General features: G+C 30.2%; 1 protein-coding gene across 3 annotated transcripts; it reads right to left on the bottom strand.

The window, feature by feature from the left end:
• Positions 1-16,860: 16,860 nt before the first annotated feature.
• LOC110028490 lies at positions 16,861-25,673 on the bottom strand. Of its 3 annotated transcripts, none has more exons than XM_020730354.1 (11): positions 25,356-25,673; positions 22,434-22,486; positions 22,154-22,248; positions 21,675-21,750; positions 20,757-21,023; positions 20,467-20,667; positions 20,241-20,381; positions 18,327-18,524; positions 18,117-18,242; positions 17,193-17,474; positions 16,861-17,102 (listed from the first exon to the last, which is right to left on the bottom strand). In XM_020730354.1, the coding sequence occupies exons 1-11, from the start codon at positions 25,561-25,563 to the stop codon at positions 17,025-17,027; spliced, it is 1,725 nt and encodes a 574-aa protein (XP_020586013.1). In that variant the 5' UTR covers positions 25,564-25,673; the 3' UTR covers positions 16,861-17,024. The 3 variants fall into 3 exon arrangements, with proteins under 3 accessions (XP_020586013.1, XP_020586014.1, XP_020586016.1); XM_020730355.1 differs by having other exon boundaries at positions 20,467-20,637; XM_020730357.1 differs by lacking the exons at positions 16,861-17,102; positions 17,193-17,474; positions 18,117-18,242; positions 18,327-18,524 and adding exons at positions 18,924-19,176; positions 19,276-19,545.
• Positions 25,674-26,192: the final 519 nt, after the last annotated feature.

Raw genomic sequence — 26,192 nt, 5'->3', positions numbered from 1 at the left:
TAATTAATTTATTGCTTTAATAAATTATTTAACTCATAAATAATTTATTTTAAATTATTAAACTGGTAGTTTTTTTTAATATATAATATATGATTTTATTAAATAACGCTAAACTAACAAATAAGTGGAAGACTTTAAAGTTTGATGCACAAGCAAACGACCAGATAATTGGTGACTTTCTAATCGGCATTTCGTTGCCTTTCATTGTCAACTTTTTATCCTTTTTTGATTTCTTGCAGGAGAAGTTATAGAGGTACATGAAAGAATGATTGTATGAAGTTGTGGGGTCCGCTATTCGAATCCTTTTTTATATTCTTTCGTATTATTGGGTGTTGTGTTTTTATTTAATTCTAATAAATTAAGATCATTTTTTATACAACAATAAAGTTCTTTTAGGTCTAACTCTATCTTTATTATCATACGTCAACTCTAGTTTATGAAAATATATCACTCACCTATATTGAATATCTTTTTTATTTTCATCTTTAATACACTTTCTTTGAACTAAATTTCTTATATTTTTATTTGACTACTTTATACACACACACACACACACACACACACACACTATATATATTTCACCCACTTTAGTCTTTAATATATTATAACAATTGTTAAAAGTAGAATTCTTAACATCATAAATTGTTCTCTGAGATTTACTATGGGTCAACATATATTTTTTTCCTAATTCTTTAAGCTTCGACATCTAAATCAATTTTTATAGCAAAACTTCTTATTATGTATCTTTTCTTACATATTATTATTCCACTACCAATTAGTTTATTCATAAGAACTTTTCTTTTGATCCTCTAAGCATATGTTTTCTAATTTGCTTGATATTGCTTGCTATTTAATTCACAAATTATTAGCTTCAACATGAACATCATAAATCTTAAGATCATAAAATTGTCATAAAAATAATTTTTTTGTGTCTATAAAGAGAACCAATCTGATTTTATGATAAGATTTTACTGTATTATGCATCTTAAAACCCGTGATCTTAAAATTCAAAACCAATAATCAATGTTGGGTACTTAAATTTTTACTTAGAATAACCTTACATTTTTTACAATCTTGATGATCTATTTTCTTATAAAAAAAATAATCAATTTGTGTTTTATTTTATCCATGCTTATATGTAATAATATGTTAATCTATTTTCTTAAATAAAATATTAGAAATAACAAAATTACAAGCTAAAACAAAATCTTATATAGCTTTATCTTCATCATTAGTCACTCCATAATCATCGTCGTAATCAATAAGTTTAAAATGTTCTACCATTCTATCAACAAGTTCATTTAAGGGCCCGTTTGGGCAGCTTATAAGTGCAGACGGTGTTTTCAAAACTTCGCTTCACCGTTTGGAAACCCCATTTCGATAGCTTATCCGAAAACGCAGTTGGGTTTTTACACTAAACACAGGTCGTGGGTCGAACTTGCGGGCCACTTGTGGGTCTCATTTCAGGATAAGCTACTTATTTGGATAAGCACATGCTGCCCCAAACGCGCCCTAAACCTCCTCAAATAAAATTCTTCCTTCAAGAGACAATCTTTTTTATTAATTTATCTAGACCATTCCATAAATTTTCTTTTAAAGATATATCCAACCCAACTTAGATGGCATAAACACTTATAATATTAAGAATCTTATAATCAATAATAATTTTTAAATTAATGACTTTATCTTCAAATCTTTTAATATTCATAATATTATCTTTCAAACCCATGTTTATAATTGCACCTACACTATTTCAATACAACTCCCTTGAATACTGAAGTTTTAAAACCTAAACTATCAAGCTCTCTAGTCTTTCTCCAACTCGTTTAGTTTCCTGAATTCATAAGATATATGTCTTTTTTTAACAATAATATCTACTAATTTCATTAATTTACCCGTGAGAGCACATATATTTCAAGTTCTTATCCTAATATTAATTTCATATATTAACTTATTTATTTGCATTCGTCTATAATGTGAGAATCATTGCTTATTTAATGTTGCACATAGGCATTAATGTTAGCGCTGGCGTGGAGTCCGATCCACCCAACCCGCAAACTCCCAAACCCGCCTCTCCTTCTGTTTTCGCTAAACGACGCTTCCGATCACGAAGGGTCACACCTCTTCACAAATAACCACTCCCTCCTTTCCTTTTTTGTAAAGAGAAGCATCCCTTCGCCAGGAAACCGTTCCCGCCTCCTCTTTTTCGCGAAGAGAAGCATCCCTTCGCTCCCTTCTCTTCGTGATAAAAGGAGAGGCTCTCCTTCATATCTGGATGATACAAGAAGTCATGATTTTCTTCTTTAGGTTTCCTCGGGATAGAGGAAGAGTTCTTCGGGTTTCCACGGGACAGTGGAAGAGAAGAAGTGCAAGGAGAAGTAGTTTCTTGCGGCAGAGGAAGAAGAAGGAAGAAGAAGAAGAAGATTGTTCTCCCTAGGCTTCTTCTTGGTGGCTTGTGGCAAAAGAGAAATTGAGTTTATTTCTCTTGTAAGTTTGTCTTCTTCGGTGTATCTCGATGTAAAGTTTTCTTCGGTGTATCTCGATGTAGAGAGAGAAGAATAAAGAAAGAAGAAGAGAGAGAGCAATGAAGAGTGAGTGATTCCTCTTGTAAGTCGAGGTGATCGACTGGTGTAAATTTTCTCAAGTAGTAAAATCCTCTGCAACTCCGTGGACATAGACAATTTGTCGAACCACGTAAATCTGTGTGTTCTTTTCTAGTGTAATTTTTCTCGTTCTATTTTTCGTTTTGTCGATCGTTCTTCTGTTTGATTTATATATATATATCACATCAACTCCTCTGATATATATTTCATAACAATTAGTGTAGCGATTCTTTCATATTTTTACTGTATTTAGGTCATACAACATGTTTTTTATTGGTAGCATTGACACAATGATTTTATACAGTCATGTCATATTTTTTTAAGAAAATTTATGTCGGTTGTCAACTATCTAACACATCCCTCTATTTTTCATATCTAGGGCTTGAGACCAGACAATAACAATCTTAATTCAGAATAATTCTCTCCAAAATGAATTTATAAAAATGAGAGCAAAATAATAATAATAATAATCACATGCGGTACATTATAGCTCACAAATACTTGGAACAACTATGATTGCCATAATAGAAAAAGAAGTGGGGTGATGAAGAGTAAAAAAATAGCCATATAAAGATAATCTATTAACCACTACAAAAAGAATTATATATTTATTTTGCTTGATGTTGATAAATTCACTATAAATTTTATGAATACTTCATACCATATTACTTTCAAAAAATGGTTGTGTTTGTACCCCTATTTTGTAGAGATTTTCTTTTTGCTCGCCTCTTTTAAATCTACTTTCCTAAGCAATCTCTCCTCAAAAGAAACAAAATGAGGAAAAGAAATGGAAAAACAAAGTTGGGCAAATATGAAAAAGAGAACAAAAATAACCTATATGAAGATATTCTCTAAGAAAATTCTTATAAGATTAACTGAAGAAGAGAGATGCAAAATGGATCAGGCCTTATTCCACCCAAGTAAATATACAAGAAAAGCCTTATAGAAGTCTTTCATAACTAAGTATAGGAAAAACATCAAATTTGTTTATTTTTTTAGGTTCAAAGAGTCCTTTTATGGTACATATCCTCATAATCAATTACATCTTGTAGGATATCTAAGAGGACTCTCAATAAATAGTATCATGCTTCCATTATACGACCATGTGAAAATAGGATGTCGGGACAATTTTTGGCACTTTCAACAACGAAAAGCTTTTGCTTCTTCATAAATATAACATATGGAACACCTACAAAGACTTTACAAAGGAGTAAAGTAGATGTCAATAATGGAGGAAATTCTAGATGCGTCTTGATAATGAATTAGTCATCAATAAATAATGTGTTTAGTAGTTAGAAGTAATTTAGTGGACTTAAATTCATAAGAAAGAGACGTCTATGCACCTACTACTCAATTCGAATAAAATAGGTAAAAATAGGGTTTACACCCACAAAGGATATGACATGGAAACCTATGAAGCGGAAAAGGAGTGATTGACTCGGCAACAAAATCGAATCATCGTACAAAAGACTTACACTCACATCTAGTCCAAGAGAACCTCTAACACCTCGTAACTTTCTAAATATATAAAATATAATTTTTTTTAATTATATTAACTTGTATTTAAAACGCAAAGCTACCAATGCAAGTTACACACACATTTGCCTATATAAATATTATATAAATTTTTAAAATTGACAGATATCAATATATATATATAAAGCCGGATAAATTTAATTTCAAGTCAACTTCAAGCTGAATATTTTTTTTAATTTAAATCAAATAATCTAACTCATTCAAATTCTACTCAATCAGTCTTAACTCGACAGAAAATGGCTAGCTTAACAATTTGAATAGAAGCTAATGAAGTTCGTGATTAAAAAAGGAGAGCTAAAAAGAATGCCACATTTAGGGACCGTTTTGCACAGTTTGGTACGAACGGTGCCTCAACGGTTTTCGTGTCCCTATTATCTGGCTGCCTCGCTTATTTGCAGTTCACAATTTGGTTGTCCTCTCTCAGGTCTCTGGCCTCCTCCTCTTTTCTCCTCTCTTGCATCTCTACCCTAGATATTTATCCTCTCTTGCTTTCCTTCGATCTTCGACACCGGTGACATGAGATTGCCTCTTCTTGGTTCTTTTGCTTTCCTCCGTCCTCTTGTATCCTCAACCCTTTCTCTTTGCGGTTTATTTTTTTTCTTGGTAGCTTTTCTCTTTGTGGTTTGTGGTTCAATGCGTTTTGTGGCTTTGCTCTATAAAGAAATTGAATGTCTATACTGGAAGTAAGGGAATTGGAATTTGCATTTCTTCTTTTTTATGATATGTGAAGGTTTCTCCTCAAGTTTACTATCTTTCCTAATTGGGTTGGTATTGGTGGGTTGTTCTCTCATAAACAAATCCAATTCCAAACCATGTTACTCTTTCAATTTGTTTCAAGCTATAAAGAATATCTCGATAACAAAACAAGAGAAGCAACAACCAACATGACTATTTCAGTTTCCATTTGATATTTATGATCATAATGAATTAAGCATCATGCTCAAGCTTTTGGAGATGTCTAAGAATTTTTTTACAACCTTCTCCATGAGATAATGTCAATGATGTCTACATGTTATTTATGATAATCAGTGAAAAGTACTCTTCGAGGCTTTCCTTAAATAAATTCTCAAAGCAAAGCTAAGGGCTATTAACACAAAAAAAATTCATAGGAATTTTAGAGTTGTTTGATAGATCATGTCAAATGACAAAAAATGCCTATGTAAATCCTACAGGTTCTTAAATCTTGTTTTTCCTCTATTTTTTCTTAAATTTGAGATTTATCAAATCCGGTAGGAAGAAGGATTTACTGAATTTAAAGAAGTTCAAGCTTCTGGAATTTAGTAAATCCTATTAAAGTTACCAAACAATTTATCAAGCTTTATCAAAATTTTACTTCCTAACATACCAAACAATTTTCAGGATTTAACCACATAAAGATTTGATAAATCCACATTTACAAAATTTACTATATCCTAATTACAATCAAACAACCGTTAATAAAAAATTATTTAACTTAAATCCTATTTACAACCAAATGCCCCCCATAATGTAAATCTAAAGTTCAGCCAAATATCCCCTTGGGCATGAAATCGTGTGAAAAAGAAGATGAGTAGTTACCTTAGTGAATCATTTCGAGCAAGAGTTGCAGTTGTGATCCCGTCATACTCGATCCCAACTAGCTAGGATTGGGGTGTGAAGGCGAGGGTCATAGATGAAACTGAGACAGTGCTAGAGTAAGGGCGAGGCTGAGACTTTTGGGAAGGGAGGGAAGAAGCTAGGTCGAGGGGGAGGGCGAGCGCGAGAGAGATGAGAAGATGAAATAAGAGGAAATTTGAGATTCAAGCGGGGTGGGCTAAATTAGCGTATTTATCGATGGCTTACCAACAGTCTAAAATTCGTCGCTTTGTAACATTATTACCAAAGATCATTACCATCGCTTATTAAAATAACTTGTCGGTTAACACCCTGCCAAATGGTGGGTTCTTAATTAAACAACGAACTATCGTCGTCTGTTCATCGTCATTTAGAATCGACGAGCTATTTTGTTGGTAATAATAAAAAATCGTTGGGAAAAGCATTACTACAGTTAAACGACAGTATATCTTGTAGTTAAGACATCTCTAATAGTCGACCTGATAAACCTTCATTATACAATTGGAAATTGGTACATTTTTTTATGTATATTTTTGTCATCAGTTATACCTCATTGTCATGTAGTGATTATACTATAGATAGTTACTCATCTTTCTATTGGATTTACTTAGCGAAGGCATTGACTTGTCGAATCCTACGCGGAGATTGAGTCAATGAACCAAAAAGTTTAGTTTTTTTTTTGTTTTTTTGTTTTTTTAGGCGTTCATGGCAAAAATAGGAAAGGTTCCTTATGAGAATTTTATTTGCTTCTGACTTAGTTTTAATTAACAAAATATTTTTCCCTTGAGCCTACAATAAAGTAATCATAATAAGAACATTAATATGGTGGCATCATCTAGAAGGAAGTATTGATGAAATATAAACACCCATCTAACAACAACAAACACAAAGCTATCTAAATTAGAATAAGATTATAAACTCAAATAAAATCTTTATAAGTAACATTGCCACCATCACCATCAAATTTAAGGTTGTGCAAAGATGCGTTTGATATAGCATTTATTCAAATTTTCATTGTAGCTAACTCCAAGAATAAAAATTATAACAATGATAATAATGAAAAAATTATAGAAATGAAGATATGGCATGGTAGAATAATAAGTGCATTGACCATGAAATCATAGTCTTTAGCCTTAAGTTCATTTGTTGTAAGAAAAGAAATGAATAAACTAGTTAGCTCTAGAAATTTTGAGAAGCTATTGTCATACAAATGAGCAAATGGTCCATCTAATCATAAGAGTAGGTTTCTTTCCACAATGAAAAATGAGCAAACTAGTTCTTGTGCTACTTAGGATGTGTTTCTTTTAACAACAAACTTTTCTTTTTAATGTTCTCCCTCAACTTACCAAAAGTGTAAGGTTAAGAGACTAAAGAATCATGTTGAAGAGATAAAAAAAATTCAAGATATGATAATTTAAGTGATCAAATTAGATAATAAGATACATTTTAGGTCAAAATAAATAGACCTTAAATAATCTTGGAATGAATTTGGTCATGTTTTCCTTTTTATAGCCATACAAATTTGAATTCTATTGAATAATTGATAACTCATGAAATCATTTAAGAGAAGCTTAGGGGACATTTAGGGTCATTTTTTATTTTTAATTTTTTAAGCTCTAATTTAGATTAAAATATGATTGATTATAGTAATTATTTTTAAAAACACTTAAAAAAAGTTTAGGTGTTTTGATTATTTTAAAAATAAGTTGATTTGTTTTTTTAAATAAAAACAATATATATATATATATTATACCAATCAAACAAATTTTCAAAAATAAAATAAAAATAATATAGGGAACAAAAGTGATGTTAAATGGACCCTTAACTCTCAAACAACTTAAGACTCGAAATTTAGATTTTTTTCAACTTGTTATTAAGGAGGCTTATTGCTCGAAGTGAAAATACATGCGAGGACAATTGGAGGAACAAACAAGTAATCGATTACAATAACCAATTCACATGGTTAGATTTAGTCATATATCAGTGTTGGATAAATTTTTAGAAATGAACTAAATAATAAATTAATTAAATCAACAATAAACTTATATTTCTTATTTTAAAAATAAAATTTATAAGTCCAATATATGAAGTTAGTTTAGTATGTAGCCTTCAGCATTGTGGTCTTATCTATTTTTTACTCAAAGTAGCTCTCATTGCCAGCTTCAGTCATGTGAAGGCTACGTGCCGCTAACGACGGCATGTAGTATGGCATTCTCGTTGTGCTCCTAAATAATCGCCGCTTGGCATACTTGTCCGAACCTCCTTCATATGTCGGCAATGCCAAGATAGTCTCTACTAACTTTAGAAGAAAATTAAATTGAAGGGTCTCTCGGTTAGGAGCAATTATTAGGTGTGGACAATGTATGCATGCGAAATTCAGTAAAAAATATACCGCTTGATAAGCACCTGAGAACATCTATGTATCATTTTTAAAACTGAACTTGCTACAGTAAATCTAAATTTTTAACCTGATATGAAGAGATTGTTTATTTTTTGTGTATTTTTTAGGTGATTTTTTTCATAATATTTTTTGGCATGTAATCAATGCTGTCTTGGTAAGATCATTTTTTTAGTCAACAATGTTGAGCATCACCTCTCATTTTCAAGAGGGGAAAATTTTATTTAGCTCTATATTCAAATTCTCCATGCATTTGTTTATTGAAGTGGTTTGATGTGTCATCAACAAATTTTTTATTAAGCACAAATGCCAATATATTTTATATGAAGAATCATCAAAATAAATTTAAGATTAATCGGGTCCAATTTCACAAAGTTTATAGTCAAACCCGTCTTGAAAAAAAAACCGAATGATATCAAAATTGGTTTAATTACTGTCTAATCAATCCATTAAAGCACTAAAAAATTCTTCTAAGCCTATTTTCAAAAATTGGATTATTTGAGAGCAAATAATACATAAGTTTGACAGAATTTGATGTGCGGTAAAAATATAACATTTTGTGATGTATTTTATCTCATTTACTTAATATTTTTAAGCTGGTGAAATGTGTATTTGTTATTTTATGAAGAGTAAAGGTCGAAAGATCAATTAGATAGCAAATAAGGAGAATTGGATTACTTATTAATCGAGCCTCTCTTCTCGATATCCCTAGTAACTCGTGTGTCCATCATTAGCGTAGATGTATGTGGAAGATAGAAAAATAGGGAAGTAGACATTAGATGCCCGACACCCCCTTGCCAAGACCAATGACCCATCTCCAACCATACCAACACCCACTTGTCGGATGCCCTAGATTGAGGATCAAAGCCATGTTTGTCTAGCAGGGCACCCTCATTCAGGGACAGTCCCCCCATACCCTTGCACCTAGAGACATCACACTCGCAACCAACGATAGTTCCCATTCAAGCATTTTGACCGTTCTCCTTAGTTTCAAGTTAGTTTGAGGTGTAATTCACATAAAACCTTCTTTAATCCATAAAATAGATGTGCGTGTAAATAGAGTCGAGAGGAAAGCTTTCACGAGGACATTTTGAGAAGAGCCAAGAATCTTGGGAGATACTTGAGAGAAGTCATTTGTAGTGTAGTAAGAGAGTGCTTTTCTCTATTACAAATCAGTGGGGTTGTAAATGAATTAATGTACTCAATGAGCAACTTGTAAGACTCGATCATGTTTATTCAATCTAGTAAACAAACAAAACTTGAACTTTTTTTTAAAAACTGAAATCTTAAATGAACCAAATATGAACATAGTGGAAGTTGTTCACTGTGTTCGCAAACAAACTCATTTGTTGTTCAACAAATAACTTATTAAATACTCAATATTAAACTTGGCTAAAACTTATTTAGATGTAGATTTAACAATATTATATTAATATACCAATAATATTTTTAGATTAATTATTAACTATATATTTATTTTATTATTAATTATTAACTATTTGAAAATTAACATCATAGAATTCTGAAGTGAACATTACATTTTGTTCTGCTCTTTTATTATTCTTAATTTGACTGTATTTGATTTTTCTTAATTATTTCTACAATTGATGAAAAGTTTCATGTTATGAGTTACTTTGTAATACTAATTCATTTTGATTTTTTTGCTTGTGTTTCAATTTTTTTTCTATCTTATAATTAATTTTTATGAGAATACACTACAAAAATTATGATTATTAACCATGGTAAAAAATTGTCAGTGATAATGGATTAATAGAAGGTAATATATTTACCGACGGTTTTAGCTACTTTAAAACTGACGTAGAAAAAATGCTTAACGGTAATTAAATTACAGACGGATTTAGCAGCAGTCTGTATTAACCAGCTGACAAATGATGCAATATAACTGTATAACTGTCACTATAGATCCAAAAACATAACATACTTAACCACAGCTTTACCGTCAGTTATTCAACCGACATAAATATTCTTAAGAAAAGTGTTGTAGTTCTATGGAAAAGTGTCGTGGTTCTGTCAGTCAACTGTCGCTAAACAATCAGTTAACCGTGGAAATTTACTGATAGTTTTGTTTGTAGCAAAATGCAACACTTTGCGTTGACGACTTGTTCGATAAATCATCGGTAAATAGTCGACACATAAGTAAGGAGTCGTAAAATCGTTGGTAAGCTGTCGAAATCCTGTAGCATCAGAAAAAAAATTAAGGCCCTCTTTCAATGCTACAATATACTTGTGAAGCTGAGTATATTGTTGCAACTTCATGTGTCTGTCATGTAACTTGGCTTCGAAATTTATTGAATGAGTTAATATTGCCACAAGAAGAGCCAACAAAGATTTATGTCAATAACAAGTCAACTATTGCTTTGGGCATGAATCCCGTTTTTCATGATCAGAGTAAAAATATCGACGCACGCTATCAATTCATTAGAGACTGCATCATGAGAAAGGAAGTGCAAATAGAGAATGTGAAGGCTCATGATCAAGTAGTTGATATATTCACCGAGCCGCTCAAGTATGAAGATTTTATCACGATAAGAAGATTGGTCGGGATGACAAATCAAGTTTAAGAGGGAGTGTTGAAAATTAAACATGATTTAATTTAGTTTTTAACTGAGACATAATCTAGTATAGTCTTTAGAAAATTTTAGAGACTTACTTTGTGAAGAAAGATTTAGAGGATTTTAGAGATAAATTTTAAGAAAGTGATTTAGAGAATTCAAGAATATGTAATTAAACACTTTTGTAACGGAAAAAAAAAAGAATATTATTGACGGTCAATAGTAGCAATTGGATTGAAATGTGCTCGCATAGTCCTAATGGGTTATTACTAGTATAACTAAGTGTGGTTTGTTTGAGTTTTGTATCAAATAAAATCAAGAAGTGTAAGATTAAAATAAAAATGATTTTTTTCCAAGTGTTGCTCTTCTCTTTTTAGCATTCTTCTTTTTACAATTCTCTTATCTTCCAACAGAAAAAAATTATCAACTCGATATTAAAGTTAAGATTATATCATTCCAAAGTCTAGATCGAACGCGATAATCCTTAGAATATGTAGAGACCCCAAAGTTTATTGTTCAAAAGGACAGCTGTTCTTGGGACAAAATTGTACTATCTTGCACTCAAACTTAAAGGAAAGAAGATCTTTCTGCCATAACATAACAATACCACCTTATTGCCATTGCTTATTAGCTTCTCCGGCATCTAGACTCTTCAGTGGCTTTCTCCTATTTTGTGTAACCATTTTCCAAGGACCAACATTCTTTCAATTCATCTCATTGGTAGTGACATGAGAAGGAGTGCCATCCATCTCCTCATCAGGTTGCTTTTTTCCACCCGAGGGGTAAGCAACCACAGAGTGGAGGTTGAAAACCCATTCAATTCCTTCTAATTTTCTCTAGTAGTATTTCCCCTTCCTTCATATGGTTGTTGGTCGACAACCGATCCACACAAAGTCCCCAGATCACTTATAACAACCTTGGTCGCACCTTCCTCAATCTTGTTAGTTGTAATATTACCATGGAGCTTCATCAAATTCAGAGGCATAAGAGCTTTGTTGCATTGAGAAATTTCGTGGCCAACCTTACCACAATTGAAACATCAGTAAGAGAGCCCTTTATATTCAAAACGCTAAATGAATTTGCCTTTGTACTTGCTACCAATTTCTTTGAGGGATCTACCAATACACAAACACGAGCACAAGTATTCGGACCCCAATAGTTGGTTCGAGCATCAATCCACATCACTTGCCCGACTATACCGGCAATTTGGACAATATTGTCATTGTCACAATATAAAATAGGTAAGAATTCAGTAGAGCTTCTATAGTCATACGCATTCCACCAAAGCATGAAACTACTATATATATTCATCACTAACTGACAATAAATGAGCAAGCTAGAACGAAATAACTTGTAGTTGACCGACTTTATTGCATTCATAAAGATTAATGTTAATTCTGATTTACTACTACTTCCAACCAAATGAATGAAAGACCAAGTTTCATTATATTTCAAAACAAAGAGTCATTTACATACATACCACCAAATTCTTATATATTTATAGATCTTGCACAAAAACGTTCATTTTTAAATCAATAAAACTTATATTTTTAAGATCACATAAAAAATCTCGCCAACATTATATTTTTAAAAGGGAGACACCACTATATTATAAATGGAAATATCAAATTTTGATATATATAACAAAAAATAAATTGTGATATATATATATATATATATATATATATTTATATATAGTTTTAAAAAAAATAAAAAAAAAGAAGAACTTGGAGGCTATCTAACTGATGAAACACTCCATGAACTTTGGCAATCAGCCACCATGCCAATCTAAAAGGCGATGCATTTGCCATGGGTGGTGTGGGAGGGAGAGAATAATCACAATGTGAAGCTTTCATGCTTATTAGAACTGTCAATACAAGCTGATATATCATTTAAGGAAGCTTTTATTCTAGTGAGTTCGATTTAGGCTGATCCAACTCCAAGGACGATAGAACATAGATATTGGTTTCATCATGCTCCTCATCAAGATCAAGAAACTGTAAAATACAAGAGCAAGGTTTAAATATAATCATACCAAAATTTTAAAAAAAAATGGATAAAAATTTAATATAAATAAAGAATTTCAAAACTCAAAGACTGACGTACTGAAACTTGGTATTCTTTTTTAAGGGAGTGAGGCATGACATGAAGCAGAACTATTTGTAGACTTTATAATGGACGAAATACTTCTACTAGAAGTGAAAGCATCATTCATGTTGTTAGTTGCAATTGCACCTTCCATAGCACTTATTGTAAATTGGATATTATCAATAGCTTGTTTCTTCTTTTTCACGTAATTTCTTATGAATTTTAAGTGGATGGCATAACAATGATTCATCATCTTCTAGAAAAGAACGATCTCGTTTCAAGACCTGCCCAGCCATAAGAAATGTCGATTCATTAATACAAAGTATAATTGGGGGTGATGCAAATATTTACCAAACTAATTAGGGAAAAAATAGCAAAATTTATTGTGTATTGATTGTGTTAGTACAATATGTCATAAGTAAGGTTGGCAAACGATATCACAAAGCTTTAAAGAGTATTTGAACTTAAAAAGAACCTAATAACATATTTACAAATATTTTTTTTTGCTAATTTTGTGCTCATATTATTCATAATGTTAAGTTTGAATAACATGTGCTTTAATATGGCCTAACTTTTAATTTTATAATTGAAACAATGTTGGTACATATATTATTAAACTCTCATATACAAAAAAAGGGGCAATCATTTACATAATAATATACAATATGTTTAAACATTTCGGGTATTTCAAGTCATATATAAATACACCTATATATACAAATACAAATATATGAGTACATCATTTTTCATTGATTTATTAATTCTTAAGTTGAAAAATGTGAAAGAGAGTCATTTGAATTATCTTGATAAGTTATGTAATGCGCCAAACACAATGACAATTTGTATATTTTATCATAAATCTATAAAAAAATATATGACCATAAAATAAAATGAGTTTTGATAAATTTCTATATAACTAGGAGCACACAACTATATATTTAAAATGAATAATTACCTTCTTCGGCTTATTTTCTACTTCAGATTTATGTATCTTTGAAGATTTTTGCTCTAATAAGTTTGATTTAGGCAGATCCAAATCCATGGACAATTGAACATAAATTTTTGTTTCATCATTCTCCTCATCTAAATAAAAAAACTCTAAAATACAAGTTCAAAGATTAAATATAATCATACCAAAATAAAAAAAAATAAAAAAAAATTAACATAAATAAAGAATTTCAAACCTCAGGGGCTCGCATAAGAAAACTTGGTTCTCTTTGTGAATGGAGTGCAACATGACTTAAAATGGTATCATTTTAAGATTATATAATAGATCTTCTGCTTCTACTTGGAGAGGAAGCATCATTCATGCCTTTTGTTGCAATTACATCTTCTGAGATAGCTGCTCTGAATGGGGCATTTTTCACAACCATTTCATTTTGGCCAATTTCTTTGTCTTGGACATTAAACTTTAAAATACAATATCAAAATTTAAATATGGTCAAACTAAAATAAAGATGATGAAAATTTTGCATGTTCATTATTACTGATTCATGTGACTTGAGATGAATGGGCTGTTGCTGTAGCGAAGAGTGCATATATGCTATTAATAGCATGACCAACCAAAGAAGGGAAGATTTATTTAATTACCACCCCGTTTTCTTACATTTACAAATCTAGCAATTAATCTTCAATTTTGCGTACCTACCAGTCAAACTAATAGGCTTTCATGGCTAGTCATATCCCATTTACATATTTACCACCTAAGTGCTAATATCTACATGCACGCCGCATATCTCCATTATTTATGTGCGCGACACTTAATTTCCATCTATCCACATGTTCAAGAACAAAATTTTAATAAGTTACACATGTATCACTTTCTTCCACGTATTTACACTCCTAGCACCTAGGCTTGTTTCAAGGAGATATTTACATACATGAATAATGTGTATTTCATCTTGTTAAACTTAAGAGTAGTGATATTTTGATGCGATATGAATGGTTTGGGTGGCATAAAAGTAAATATTAAAGCCTAGATGTGAGATATGTAAGTATATAAAGAGTTGGAAGTATGTACGTAAGTGTGTGAGTGTATGTTAATTTTCTTGACAATTTTGGTTCATAAAATCTGAAATTTGTGACTCGTTGTGTGGAAACCTGAAGCTCTTTTTCATAGGCATCAAAACATATAAATCTGATTCGAGAAGAGGTAAATGGGTGTTCTTGCTTCTTGATTCTAGTCGTTTATGATTGAGATATGATTGAAATGCTATTATAACCATCCAAAATTTGCAAGAATTGCTAAAGGATTATGATGCGATGTACACATATGTTTAGAATTCGTTTAACATAGCATATCTTCTCCTAAACTTTGTTAAATACATGGTAAAGTTAGTGGTTGTTCGAGGTTATGATTTCATTTCTTCTCTCGGTGAGATTTATTATTATGATATGCTCTTAATTATTTCAGCATTTAGAAAGTTTGATATGCAACTTACAATTCTCATGTATCTACATACCCAATAACCATATTTCATAATCCTTTACAAGCACATCACCCAGGCATTGAAATTTTGTTGGTGATATCCAGTTGTGGTATGAAAAATTCGAATAATGGTAATGTCAAATGCAAGGTTAGTCATCATGTGGGTATATAGAAATTGAAATTGGGAATTTTCAAGAAGGATGGTACAATTTGGTTATTCACTAATTATTGCCACTTTTACTTCTTTTATTAAAGGGGTTTGTGAGATTTAAATGCTTGGCTCAATATTTAGGAAATTTTCTCTAGTGTTCAGAGTACTTATGTATAGATGCTTGTGGCAGGTGATTGATATATTTTATAGATTAAAGGTTAAGAATTCTCACGTATTCATATGTTGGATACCGGGTTTTGGAAGGTATACTTGCACATCGTATGGTTCTTACGTGCTTGCATATCGTTAATTTCTTTACCTATATACCATTTTACTCGTACACCTAAAACTATATTGGTAACCTTTGTGATATGCTATGGGGAATTTAGATGCCATAAATATGAAATATAGGTGCTAGATACGTAGATACACGAAGAATTGGATGGCATGTGTGAATGTGTGTATTGAGCACCTTACCCACCTTGTTTTATTAAAATATGAAAATTTGTGTATATATATGGATTGATTCATTTATGCTTTGCCTATTTCTCAACTTATTTTTTAATTATAGATAACCAAAGCCAAGTTTCTGTTAGTTGTTCAGATTTGACATGAAAGGTTGAAGCCTCTCACATTTTTTTTTTATCTTGCAAATATCTTGATTAAAACTTCTGAATCTGAATGTGAATTGATTTAGAAGATGCAATCAGGTTGACTTAGGTGAATTTAATTCGTTTCTAAAGATTCAACATGTCCTCATTGGTAAGATTTAAATCCATTTCTATTGCTGTTGAGTTTACTTGGTATGAATGGATTGTGCTTCATCATTTTGGAACCATGAGACATGTTTCTTGGTAAATGTGAGATATCTTCTTGCATGGTGAAGTACTGGTGAATTGTGGAAATGTGAAGGGTTCTTCTTGAATGCTAACAAGAATGTATTAAGTTTGTCTTACCGTGAATCAATTGAGTCTATTGAGTATCACAAGCTTCATGATTTGCATATGGGTAAACTTACAAGCATATGTGCAAATATGTGTTGGTTCATTAACTATCAAAAAGAAGATGAATTCAAGTGTAGTAGTTAATTAGAATATATAATGTTAGGCTTTTGTTTGATTCTTGTCAAATACAAGTAATTTAGCATTTTATTTTCTTGCAAAGCAAAGTAATAATAATAATAAATTTCTTTGCTTAAATTGTATAAATTCTCATGCTGATGTTAAAGTTGAATGTCACTGTTATGCTGTTAGCTTTCTTCCAGATAGCTTGATTGTTGGGGTTTTCTTATATCAAGTTTAATTACGATTTTCTTATTTGTTTTAGTTATTTCTCCTCATTGAAGAGGGAAAGGGCGTTGATTCGTATAGCTACTAACTTATTTACGTGTGCTCCTAATTAATTAGATAGGAAGACTTGCTTCTTTTATATAAATACAGTTACATATGTCATATGGATATGCAAATAATATAATTCATACCATACCGGCAATATGAAGAATTTTGTCATTGTCACAATATATAATAGGTAGGAATTTAGTAGAGTTAGATGTGTGTAAATACATAAAAAATACACAATGTGAAGCTTTCATGCTTATTAGAACTGTCAGTACAAGCTGATCTATCATTTAATGAAGTTTTTGTTCGGGTGAGTTTCATTTAGGCTGATCCAAATCCATGGACGACTGAACATAAATATTAGTTTCATCATTCTCCTCATCAATATCCAGAAACTGTAAAATACAAAAGCAAAGTTTAAATATAATCATACCAAAATAATAAAAAAAAAGATAAAAATTTAGCATAAATAAAGAATTTCAAACCTCTGGGGTTGACATATAAAAACTTCGTTTTCTTTGTGAAGGGACTGTTGCATGACATGACGCAGATGCATTTGTAGACTCTATAATGGGCAAACTACTTCTACTAGAAGTGAAAGCATCATTAATGTCGTTAGTTGCAATTGCACCTTCCATAGGAGCTGTTGTAAATGAGATATTATCAACAACTTGTTTTTTCTTTTCACCTAATTTCTTATGAATTTTAAGTGGAGGACATAACAATGATTCTTCATCATCTAGAAAAGAACTATCTCGCTTCAAGGCCTGCTCAACCATAAGAAATGTCGATACATTAGTGCAAAGTATAATTGGGCATAAGGCAAATATTTACCAAACAAATTAGGAAAAGCCTAGTGAAATTTATTGCGTACTCATTTTGTTATACAATATTAAAAAACATTTGAAGTAAAAAAGGACTCAATCACATCTTATCGACATATTTACAAATTTTTTACAGCTAGTCATGCACTCATATTTTCCATAATGTTAAGTTAGAATAACATGTGCTTTAATATGTCCTAATTTTTAATTTAAAAATGGGAACAATGTTGGTACATATGTAATTAAACTCTCATTTACAAAAAAAAGGACAATTATTTATATAATAATACGTAACAATATGTTTAAGCGTTTTGGTTATTTTAAGATACATAGAAATACTCCTATAAATACAAATGCAAATATATGAGTAAATCATTTTTCATTGATTTATTAATGCCTAAGTTGGAAAATGTGAGAGAGTAATTTGAATTATCTTGTTAAGTCACGTAATGCGCCAAGCACAATGACAAACTGTATATTTTATCGTGAATATATAAAAAAATATATGACCATATAACAAATGAGTTTTGATAAGTTCCTATATAACTAGGAGCACAAAACTATATTTTTAAATTAAATAAATACCTTCTTTTGTTTATTTTCTACTTCAGAAGATTGTTGCTCTAGTAAGTTTGTTTTAGGTTGATCCAAGTCCATGAACGACTGAGCATTAGTATTGGTTTCATCATTCTCCTCATCAAGATCATGAAACTATAAAATACAAGAGCAAAGTTTAAATATAATCATACCAAAATAAATTAAAAAAAAAAGTAACCTAAATAAAGAATTTCAAACCTCAGGGGTTGAAGGAAGTGTAACAAAACTTGAAATAGTAGCATTTGTAGATGATATAAAAGATCTTCTACTTATACTCAGAGAGGAAGCATCATTCATGTCATTTGTTGCAATTACATTTTCTGATATAGTTGTTGTGAATGGGGCATTCTCCACAACCATTTCGTCTTGGTCGATTTCTTCGTCTTGGTCAATAAACTTCAAAATACAAATATATGAGTACATCATTTTTCATTAATTTATTAATGCTTAAGTTGGAAAATGAGTGTCATTTGAATTATCTTAATAAGTCATGTCATGGGTCAAGCACGATGACAAACTGTATACTTTATCGTAAATATATAAAAAATATCTAACCATACAATAAAATGAGTATTTATAAGTTTCTATATAACTTGGAGCACAAAATTATATTTTTAAAATAAATAATTACCTTCGCCTTATTTTCTTCTTCAGGTTCATGTATATTTAAAGATTTTTGCTCTAGTAAGTTCGATTTAGGCTGATCTAAATCCATGGATGACTGAACATAACTAATTTTTTCATCATTCTCCTCATCAAGATAAAAAAATTGTAAAATACAAGGCCAAAGTTTAAATAAAAAATATAATCATAACAAAAAAAAAAAAAAACATAAATAAAGAATTTCAAACCGAAGGGGCTGAAGGGGTGCAACATGACTAGAAATGATAGCATTTGTAGATGATATAATAGATCCTCTACTTCTACTTAGAGAGGAAGCATCATTCAAGCCATTTGTTGCAATTACATCTTCTGATATAGCTGTTTTGAATTGGGCATTCTCCACAACCATTTCATCTTGGTCAATTTCTTCGTCTTCGCCAATAAACTTTGAAATACAATATCACAATTTAAATATGGAAATGCTAAAATAAAAATGATGAAAATTTTGCAAGAAAACATAAAAAATAAAAAAAATATATCAAACCTCAACAACAGATTTTTTTTGTAAAGGGAGTGTGGCGTGACATGAAGCGGTAGTATTTGTGGACTTTATAATGGGCGAAATACTTCTACTAGATGTGAAAGCATTATCCATGTCGTTAGTTGCAATTGCACTTTCCATAGGGTTTGTTGTAAATGGGATATTTTCAACAACTTGTTTTTTCTTTTCACCTAAGTTCTTGTGAATTTTACGTGGACGATGACATAACAATGATTCATCATCATCTAGAAAAGTATGATCTCGTTTCAATACCTGCCCAACTATTAGAAATATAAATCCATTAATACAAAGTATAATTAGGGGTGAGGCAAATATTTACCAAACAAATTAGGAAAAAAAATAGCAAAATTTATTGTGTACTCATTGTGTTAGTACCAAGGTAGGAAAATGATATCACAAAGCTTTATAAAATATTTGAACTTAAAGGGACCTAATCACATCTTATACACATTTACAATTTTTTTATAGCTAATCATGCACTCATATTATCTATAATGTTAAGCTAGAATAACATGTGTTTTAATATGACCTAATTTTTAATTTAAAGATGGGAACAATGTTGGTACATACATAATTAAACTGTAAAAAAGAAGGGCAATCATTTACATAATAATATGCGACAGTATGTTTAAACGTTATTTGTTACATAATAATATGCGACAATATGTACTCATTGGGTATTTTAAGATACCTAGAAATACACCTATAAATACCAATACAAATATATGAGTACATCTTTTTTCATTGATGTATTAATGCTTAAGTTAGAAATGTGAAAGAGTCATTTAAATTTTCTTCATAAGTCATATAATACGCCAAGCACGATGACAAGTTGTACACTTTCTCATAAATATATAAAAAAATATATGACCATACAGAAAAATGAGTTCTGATAAAATTTTATATAACTTGGAGTACAAAATTATATATTAAAAATAAATAATTACCTTATTCGGTTTATTTTCTACTTCATATTTATGTATATTTGAAGATTTTTGCTCTAGTAAGTTCAATTTAGGCTGATCCAAATCGAAGAACAACTGAGCATAAATATTTGTTTCATCATTCTCCTCATCAAGATCAAGAAACTGTAAAACACAAGAGCAAAGTTTAAATTTAATCATTGCAAAATAAAAGAAAAGAAAATTTTAAAATAAATAAAGAATTTCAAACCTCAGGGGCTGACATAAGAAAACTTGATTTTCTTTGTGAAGGGAGTGCAACATGACTTGAAATTGAAGTATTTGTAGATGATAGAGAGGAGACATCATTCATGTCAATTGTTGTAATTACATTTTCTGATATGGTTGTTGTGATTGGGACATTCTTCACAATCATTTCATCCTGATCGATTTCTTCATCTTGTTCAATAAACTTTAAAATATAATATCACAATTTAAATATGGTAATAATAAAATAAAGATGATGAAAATTTTGCAAAAAAAAAAAAAAAAAAACCTAACCTCAACAACAGAATTTCTTTGTAAAGGAAGTGTGACGTGACATGAAGTAGTAGTATTTGTGGACTTTATAATGGGCGAACTACTTTTACAAGAAGTGCAAGCATCATTCCTGCCGTTAGTTGCAATTGCACCTTCCATATCATTTGTTGTAAATGGGATGTTGTCAACAAATTGTTTTTCCTTTTCACCTAATTTCTTATGAATTTTATGTGGACGACATAACAAAGTTTCATCATCATCTAGAAAAGTATGATCCCGTTTCAAGACCTGCTAAATCATAAAAAATGTAGATTCATTAATACAAAGTATAATTATGGGTGAGGCAAATATTTACCAAACAAATTGGGAAAAAAAAAGCATATTTTATTGTTTACTAATTGTGTTAGTACAATATGTCATAAGCAAGATTGGAAATTGATATCACAAAGCTTTATAGAACAATTTAATTTAAAGGGACGTAATATCATCTTATCCACATATTTACAAATATTTATATAACTAATCATGCACTCATATTATCCATAATGTTAAGTTAGAATAACATGTGCTTTAATATGGCCTAATTTTTAATTTAACAATGGGAACAATGTTGGAAAAAGGGCAATAATTTACGTTATAGTATGTGACACTTTGCTTAAACATTTTAGGTATTTTAAGATACATAAAAATGCACCTATAAATACAAATGCAAGCATATGAGTACATGACTTTTCATCGATTTATTAATGCTTATGTTGGAAAATGTGAAAGAGAGTCATTTGAATTATCTTGAAAAGTCATGTAATGTGCCAAGCACAATGACATGATGTATACTTTATCATAAATATATAAAAAGTATATGACCATACAAAAAAAGAGTTTTGATAAATTTCTATATAACTTGGAGAACAAAACTAAATTTCTAAAATAGATAATTACCTTCTTCGGCACTCCAGAATTATGTATCTTTGAAGATTGTGATTTGATCATCTTCAGCAGATGAATAACCTTAGCCCTGTTAGAAAATAAAAATTCAACAAGTTATTTTCATAAAAAATTCATTAATATGACTAAAAATAAGATTTTATGAAAATACTTCAAATCAATGTAAGGTCATATTGTTCTAAAATAGATTATCATCAATTAGTTAAGATCTTTGGTATAACATGCAACAATAGCAAGAAAATTAAAAACAAAATTACCAAGGTTATTGAATATTTTATATAAGGAATAGAATATAAAATTTAAAGAAATTTAAAAGGCAATGGATGCACCTAATTTTAATAGAAATTAGAAAAAATGTCAAATAAGTCAATAGAGAGGAATAAAATTCTCATCTAAATCTTGTATATAACCAATCAGAAAGTGTCATGGTACATGAGAACAACAATTGAAGAAAATTTAAAAACAAAACTTTCCTTTCATTCCTTCTTTGTATAATCTGTTTTTCAATATCAGATATTCCAATATCTTTTGATGTACTTAAATTGTTAGCCTCTACCAATCTTTGTTCCTGAGATTTAAGCCAACATTTGAGCATTTTAGAGATAAGCAAATAATTATTGTAAAATGTACAATTCTTTCATATGAAAAACATAAAAAAACTAAAATTAATAAATAACAAATTTATAAACTTTACACAATTTATTATTTATTACAAAAATGATTGAAGATATTCAACTTATTAACAGTACTTACAACTGAATTTACCGTAGGTGCATCAAGCTTAACAAAATTTTTTTCCCTTGAGCCTACAATAACGTGATAAGAACAATAAGATGTCAGTATCATCTAAGAGGAAGTGCTAATAAATTTATATTTTTTATTTTGCAACCATCAAAAAATAACAAATAACAAGAAAATCTAAAGTAGAACAAGATCATGAGCTCAAATAAAATCTTTCAAATTAGCACTGCCACCATCACCATCAAGCGTAATTAAGGTTTGCAAAGATGCAATAGTTGTGGTAATTATTTAATTTATCAACATTTAGTTAGCTCAACAAATATACAACTATAAAATGATAATAAAATAAATTGTTGAAACAAAAATTTAGCATAGTATAATAATAAGTGCATTGACCATCAAACCCTAAGTTCTTAGCCTTAAATTCATTTGTTTAAAGAAAGACAATGAATAAACAAATTTACTCTAGATATTTTGAAACATTATTTTTCTATGAATCAGCAAATCGTTCATCTAGTCATCAATGAATGTTTCTTTCCATAATAAAAAAGGAGCAAATTAGTTCATATATTACTTAAGATGTGTTTACTTTAACTGCAAAGCTTTCTTTATAATGTATTCTCTCAAGTTACCAAAAAATTAAAGTTAAGAGACCAAAGAAAACTGTGGAAGGGATAAGAAAAAGCAAGATATGAGAAGTTAAGGGATCAAATTAGATTGTAATATACATTAGAGGTAAGAATAAATACACCTTAAATAACCTTGGAATGAGTTTGGTTATGCTCTCCTTTTTATAGCCATCCAAATTGAATCATCTAGAAAAAAAGTGATAACTCGTGAAATCATTTAAGAGAAAATTATGGTCATTTGAGATCATTTTATTTATTTATTATTTTATTATTTTAATTTTGATTTAAATTGAGACATGTTTGATTAAGGTAACTCTTTTTAAAAGCACATAATAGTTTTTTAGGTGTTTTGAGTATTTTCAAAAATAAGTTGATCTATTTTTAGAAAAAAAAAATAATTAAATTATGCTAGTTAAATATATTATAGAAATAAAACAATAAAGAAAATGAAAAAAAGGAAACAAAACTAATGTCAGATGAGCTCTTAGCTTCCAAACAACTTAAAGAAACATTAGACTAGACAATGAGCTTAAAGTTGAATAAAAAAATAGATAAAGTAAAAATCTAATTTGAATTGACAATACAAATCATGAACGCAAATCAATATGTCATAAATAATGCAACGCATTATTAAGATTCTAAAATGGATGGATTATGTTTTTTTTTTTTATTGAGTTGATTAGTTATGGCTTTCAATTTGTTGTGCACTTGCCTCAGAATTTGGCTTTTTTATTTTAAGAAATATCAAGTCATTAAGAAATTGCTAAGGAAATAGTTGTTGTTATATGTAAATTTCTTATATATTTCTCTCCATTTCACTATCATATTTGAGTAGTTAATAGTTGTTTATTGTTACAATATATAATTACAAATATTAGAAGAGGATTGAAAAGAATAAACATTACACTTGTTATTTAGTAGGCATATACATGCAAAGAAAACTGAAGAAAAAAAGTAGTTGTTAATTATATTACTTTATTCATTTGATCGGTTGTAATTATATATCATCTTTAGTCAAAAATTTAGAAATCGACTAATTAATAAATTTGTACTAAATAGCTTCTATAATATTATATATATTGTTTCTTTTTACCTTTTGATTCATGTTGCCTAATGATATAAATCACACATGCTTCTAATGACTTTATTATGATTAAGAACTAATTGGCTCTTGTGTTTGTCCTTAGGTGTCTATTTTGTTGTCACTCATGAATATTGATAGTTAACTTCTTGCTTCTCTTGACATGTATATGCTTGTTATGTTATATCTATCTATTAGGCATGTATCAAATATCTATAATAATAATAAAATACATTCACAGCTCCAGCAAAAATAGATTAATACACACTTAAATTAGTTTACTTATAAGAATGTGGTCATTACTAACACCTAAAAGTGTACAAATCACGATTTTCAACCATTTTGTTAGTATAAAATATTGCACTATTTCCTCAGAAGACTTGTTGCGCCAGTGAAAACGATTTGAGGGAAAGAAACAAACTAGCGGTCATTCATAACATTCCAAATAAAGTCATACAAAGGCTCATTTTCGTAACAAGAAAAAAATAATTATTTTTTAAATACTGAAAATTTTGCATAATTTAATCTTTCAGAGTAACATTGTAACAATCCTAGAAACTTGGTTGAATCTTGAACATGCATATACATGCCACAACATGCATGAAGTAGCAACTCAGATTCATCCCTGATCGCATAAAGTAGGCAAACGAACCTATTATCCAACACATGATACCATGAAGATGAATTTTGCAGTACTAATGTTTACTTTTTAATATATATATATATATAATATATATATATATTATAGGGTTTCTGGCTGGAGCAACCACATCTCCGACAAAAAAGCCATCGACCTGACGAAGCAGAGCCCTTCCTTGGTTCTCTCTCAGGCAAGCTTTTTGCGGAGATAGGAGTCGAGCTTACAGGCAATAAATAGATTTATAATTTTTTTTATTTAAAAAATAAAATTATAATTTTACTGTTGTTGTTTGAAATGACAACAATTATTTCTTTAAGGTTTTGTAAATGCTATTTAGTTTAATTAATTTGGTAACTAGTCAAATTCTAAATTTTTTTCTCAGCATTTAGGGTTAATCTCTATAAACGCCAATAAAAATTCATGAGAAATAATTGTTTCTTTTTTAGCTTTTGATTCATTTGGTTGCTAATCATATAAATCATAAATGAATCACTAGAAAAAACAAAATCCTATTTTTTAAAGAAAACTTTGAAACACCACGACAATCCAACCAGAGGCATCGGGATGCTCAGTGAGCCGCTTACGACATACAGACGAGAAGAATTTGGAGGCTATCATGGTAATCAAACTCGACACTGACTCCACGAACTTCGAAAGCCGGCCATCAGTATCACTCTCATTCACACTTTTGGTATCACGGAGGCCGTGTGCCGCCGTCGGTGGCCGGTCATATGGCGTTCTCGACGCGCTCCTAAATGGCCACCGCTTGATCCATGTCAGAATCCCTTTCATATTCGCCCGGCCATGTCATTAGACGTACAATAAATAGAAAAGACTTCTAGGCAGGAGGAGAGCAACAGGAGTTTCAGCTCTCAAGAGATTGCTATACCTGCCAACTTGAGATAAAGGAGGCTGGATATCTCCAGTATTGGTTTTATAGCATTAGATATATATGTAGATTAGCACGTAATCAGTTACAAAAAATTCGGATTATACGCAGGTTACCGATTCTATTGGTCAGAAATTGTTAGTGGATAATGGATCTTTTGCCAAATGTCCCGCTGAATTTGCATTTAAAAAAAAAATCAAATTTTATATTCATCTTTTCTAGTTATTTATAAAATAAATATTGCATCTTTTCAATACAAGGAAACATAGAAAAAAATTACATATGCCACTTTGTGTGGAGTGGATTTTCCACACGTTGTAAGCACGGAGCATCGCGTGGACAACGGCTGCGATACAGCTAATCGCAAATGCTGTTTTTTTTATGGGAGAATCATAATTGTTGTTTCGTACGGTGTTCTCCGTGCGGACAAACGCATGAAAGAAATTTTTCTGTGTGTGAGAGTTGTTTTCTTTTAAATGACTAATAAAAAATATGTTAAGCTATGTTTGAATAAACTAAAAAATAATAATTC

The sequence above is a fragment of the Phalaenopsis equestris genome, unplaced genomic scaffold (genome assembly GCF_001263595.1).
Source record: "Phalaenopsis equestris unplaced genomic scaffold, ASM126359v1 Scaffold000513, whole genome shotgun sequence".
NCBI lineage: Eukaryota > Viridiplantae > Streptophyta > Magnoliopsida > Asparagales > Orchidaceae > Phalaenopsis > Phalaenopsis equestris.
The sequence above is the reverse complement of the archived record's forward strand: the minus strand, read 5'-3'. Positions and strand labels throughout refer to the sequence as shown.

Excerpts from the sequence above, each read along its gene's own strand:
- LOC110028490 (XM_020730354.1), bottom strand. The coding sequence starts at position 25,563 with ATGAAAGGGATTCTGACATGGATCAAGCGGTGGCCATTTAGGAGCGCG. Across the intron at positions 21,751-22,153 it reads ATACAAAGAAGGAATGAAAG|GGCTAAGGTTATTCATCTGC; the intron begins GAAAGTTTTGTT and ends ATTTTCTAACAG. Across the intron at positions 18,525-20,240 it reads TAGAAAATAAACCGAATAAG|TTTATTGACCAAGACGAAGA; the intron begins GTAATTATTTAT and ends TGTATTTTGAAG.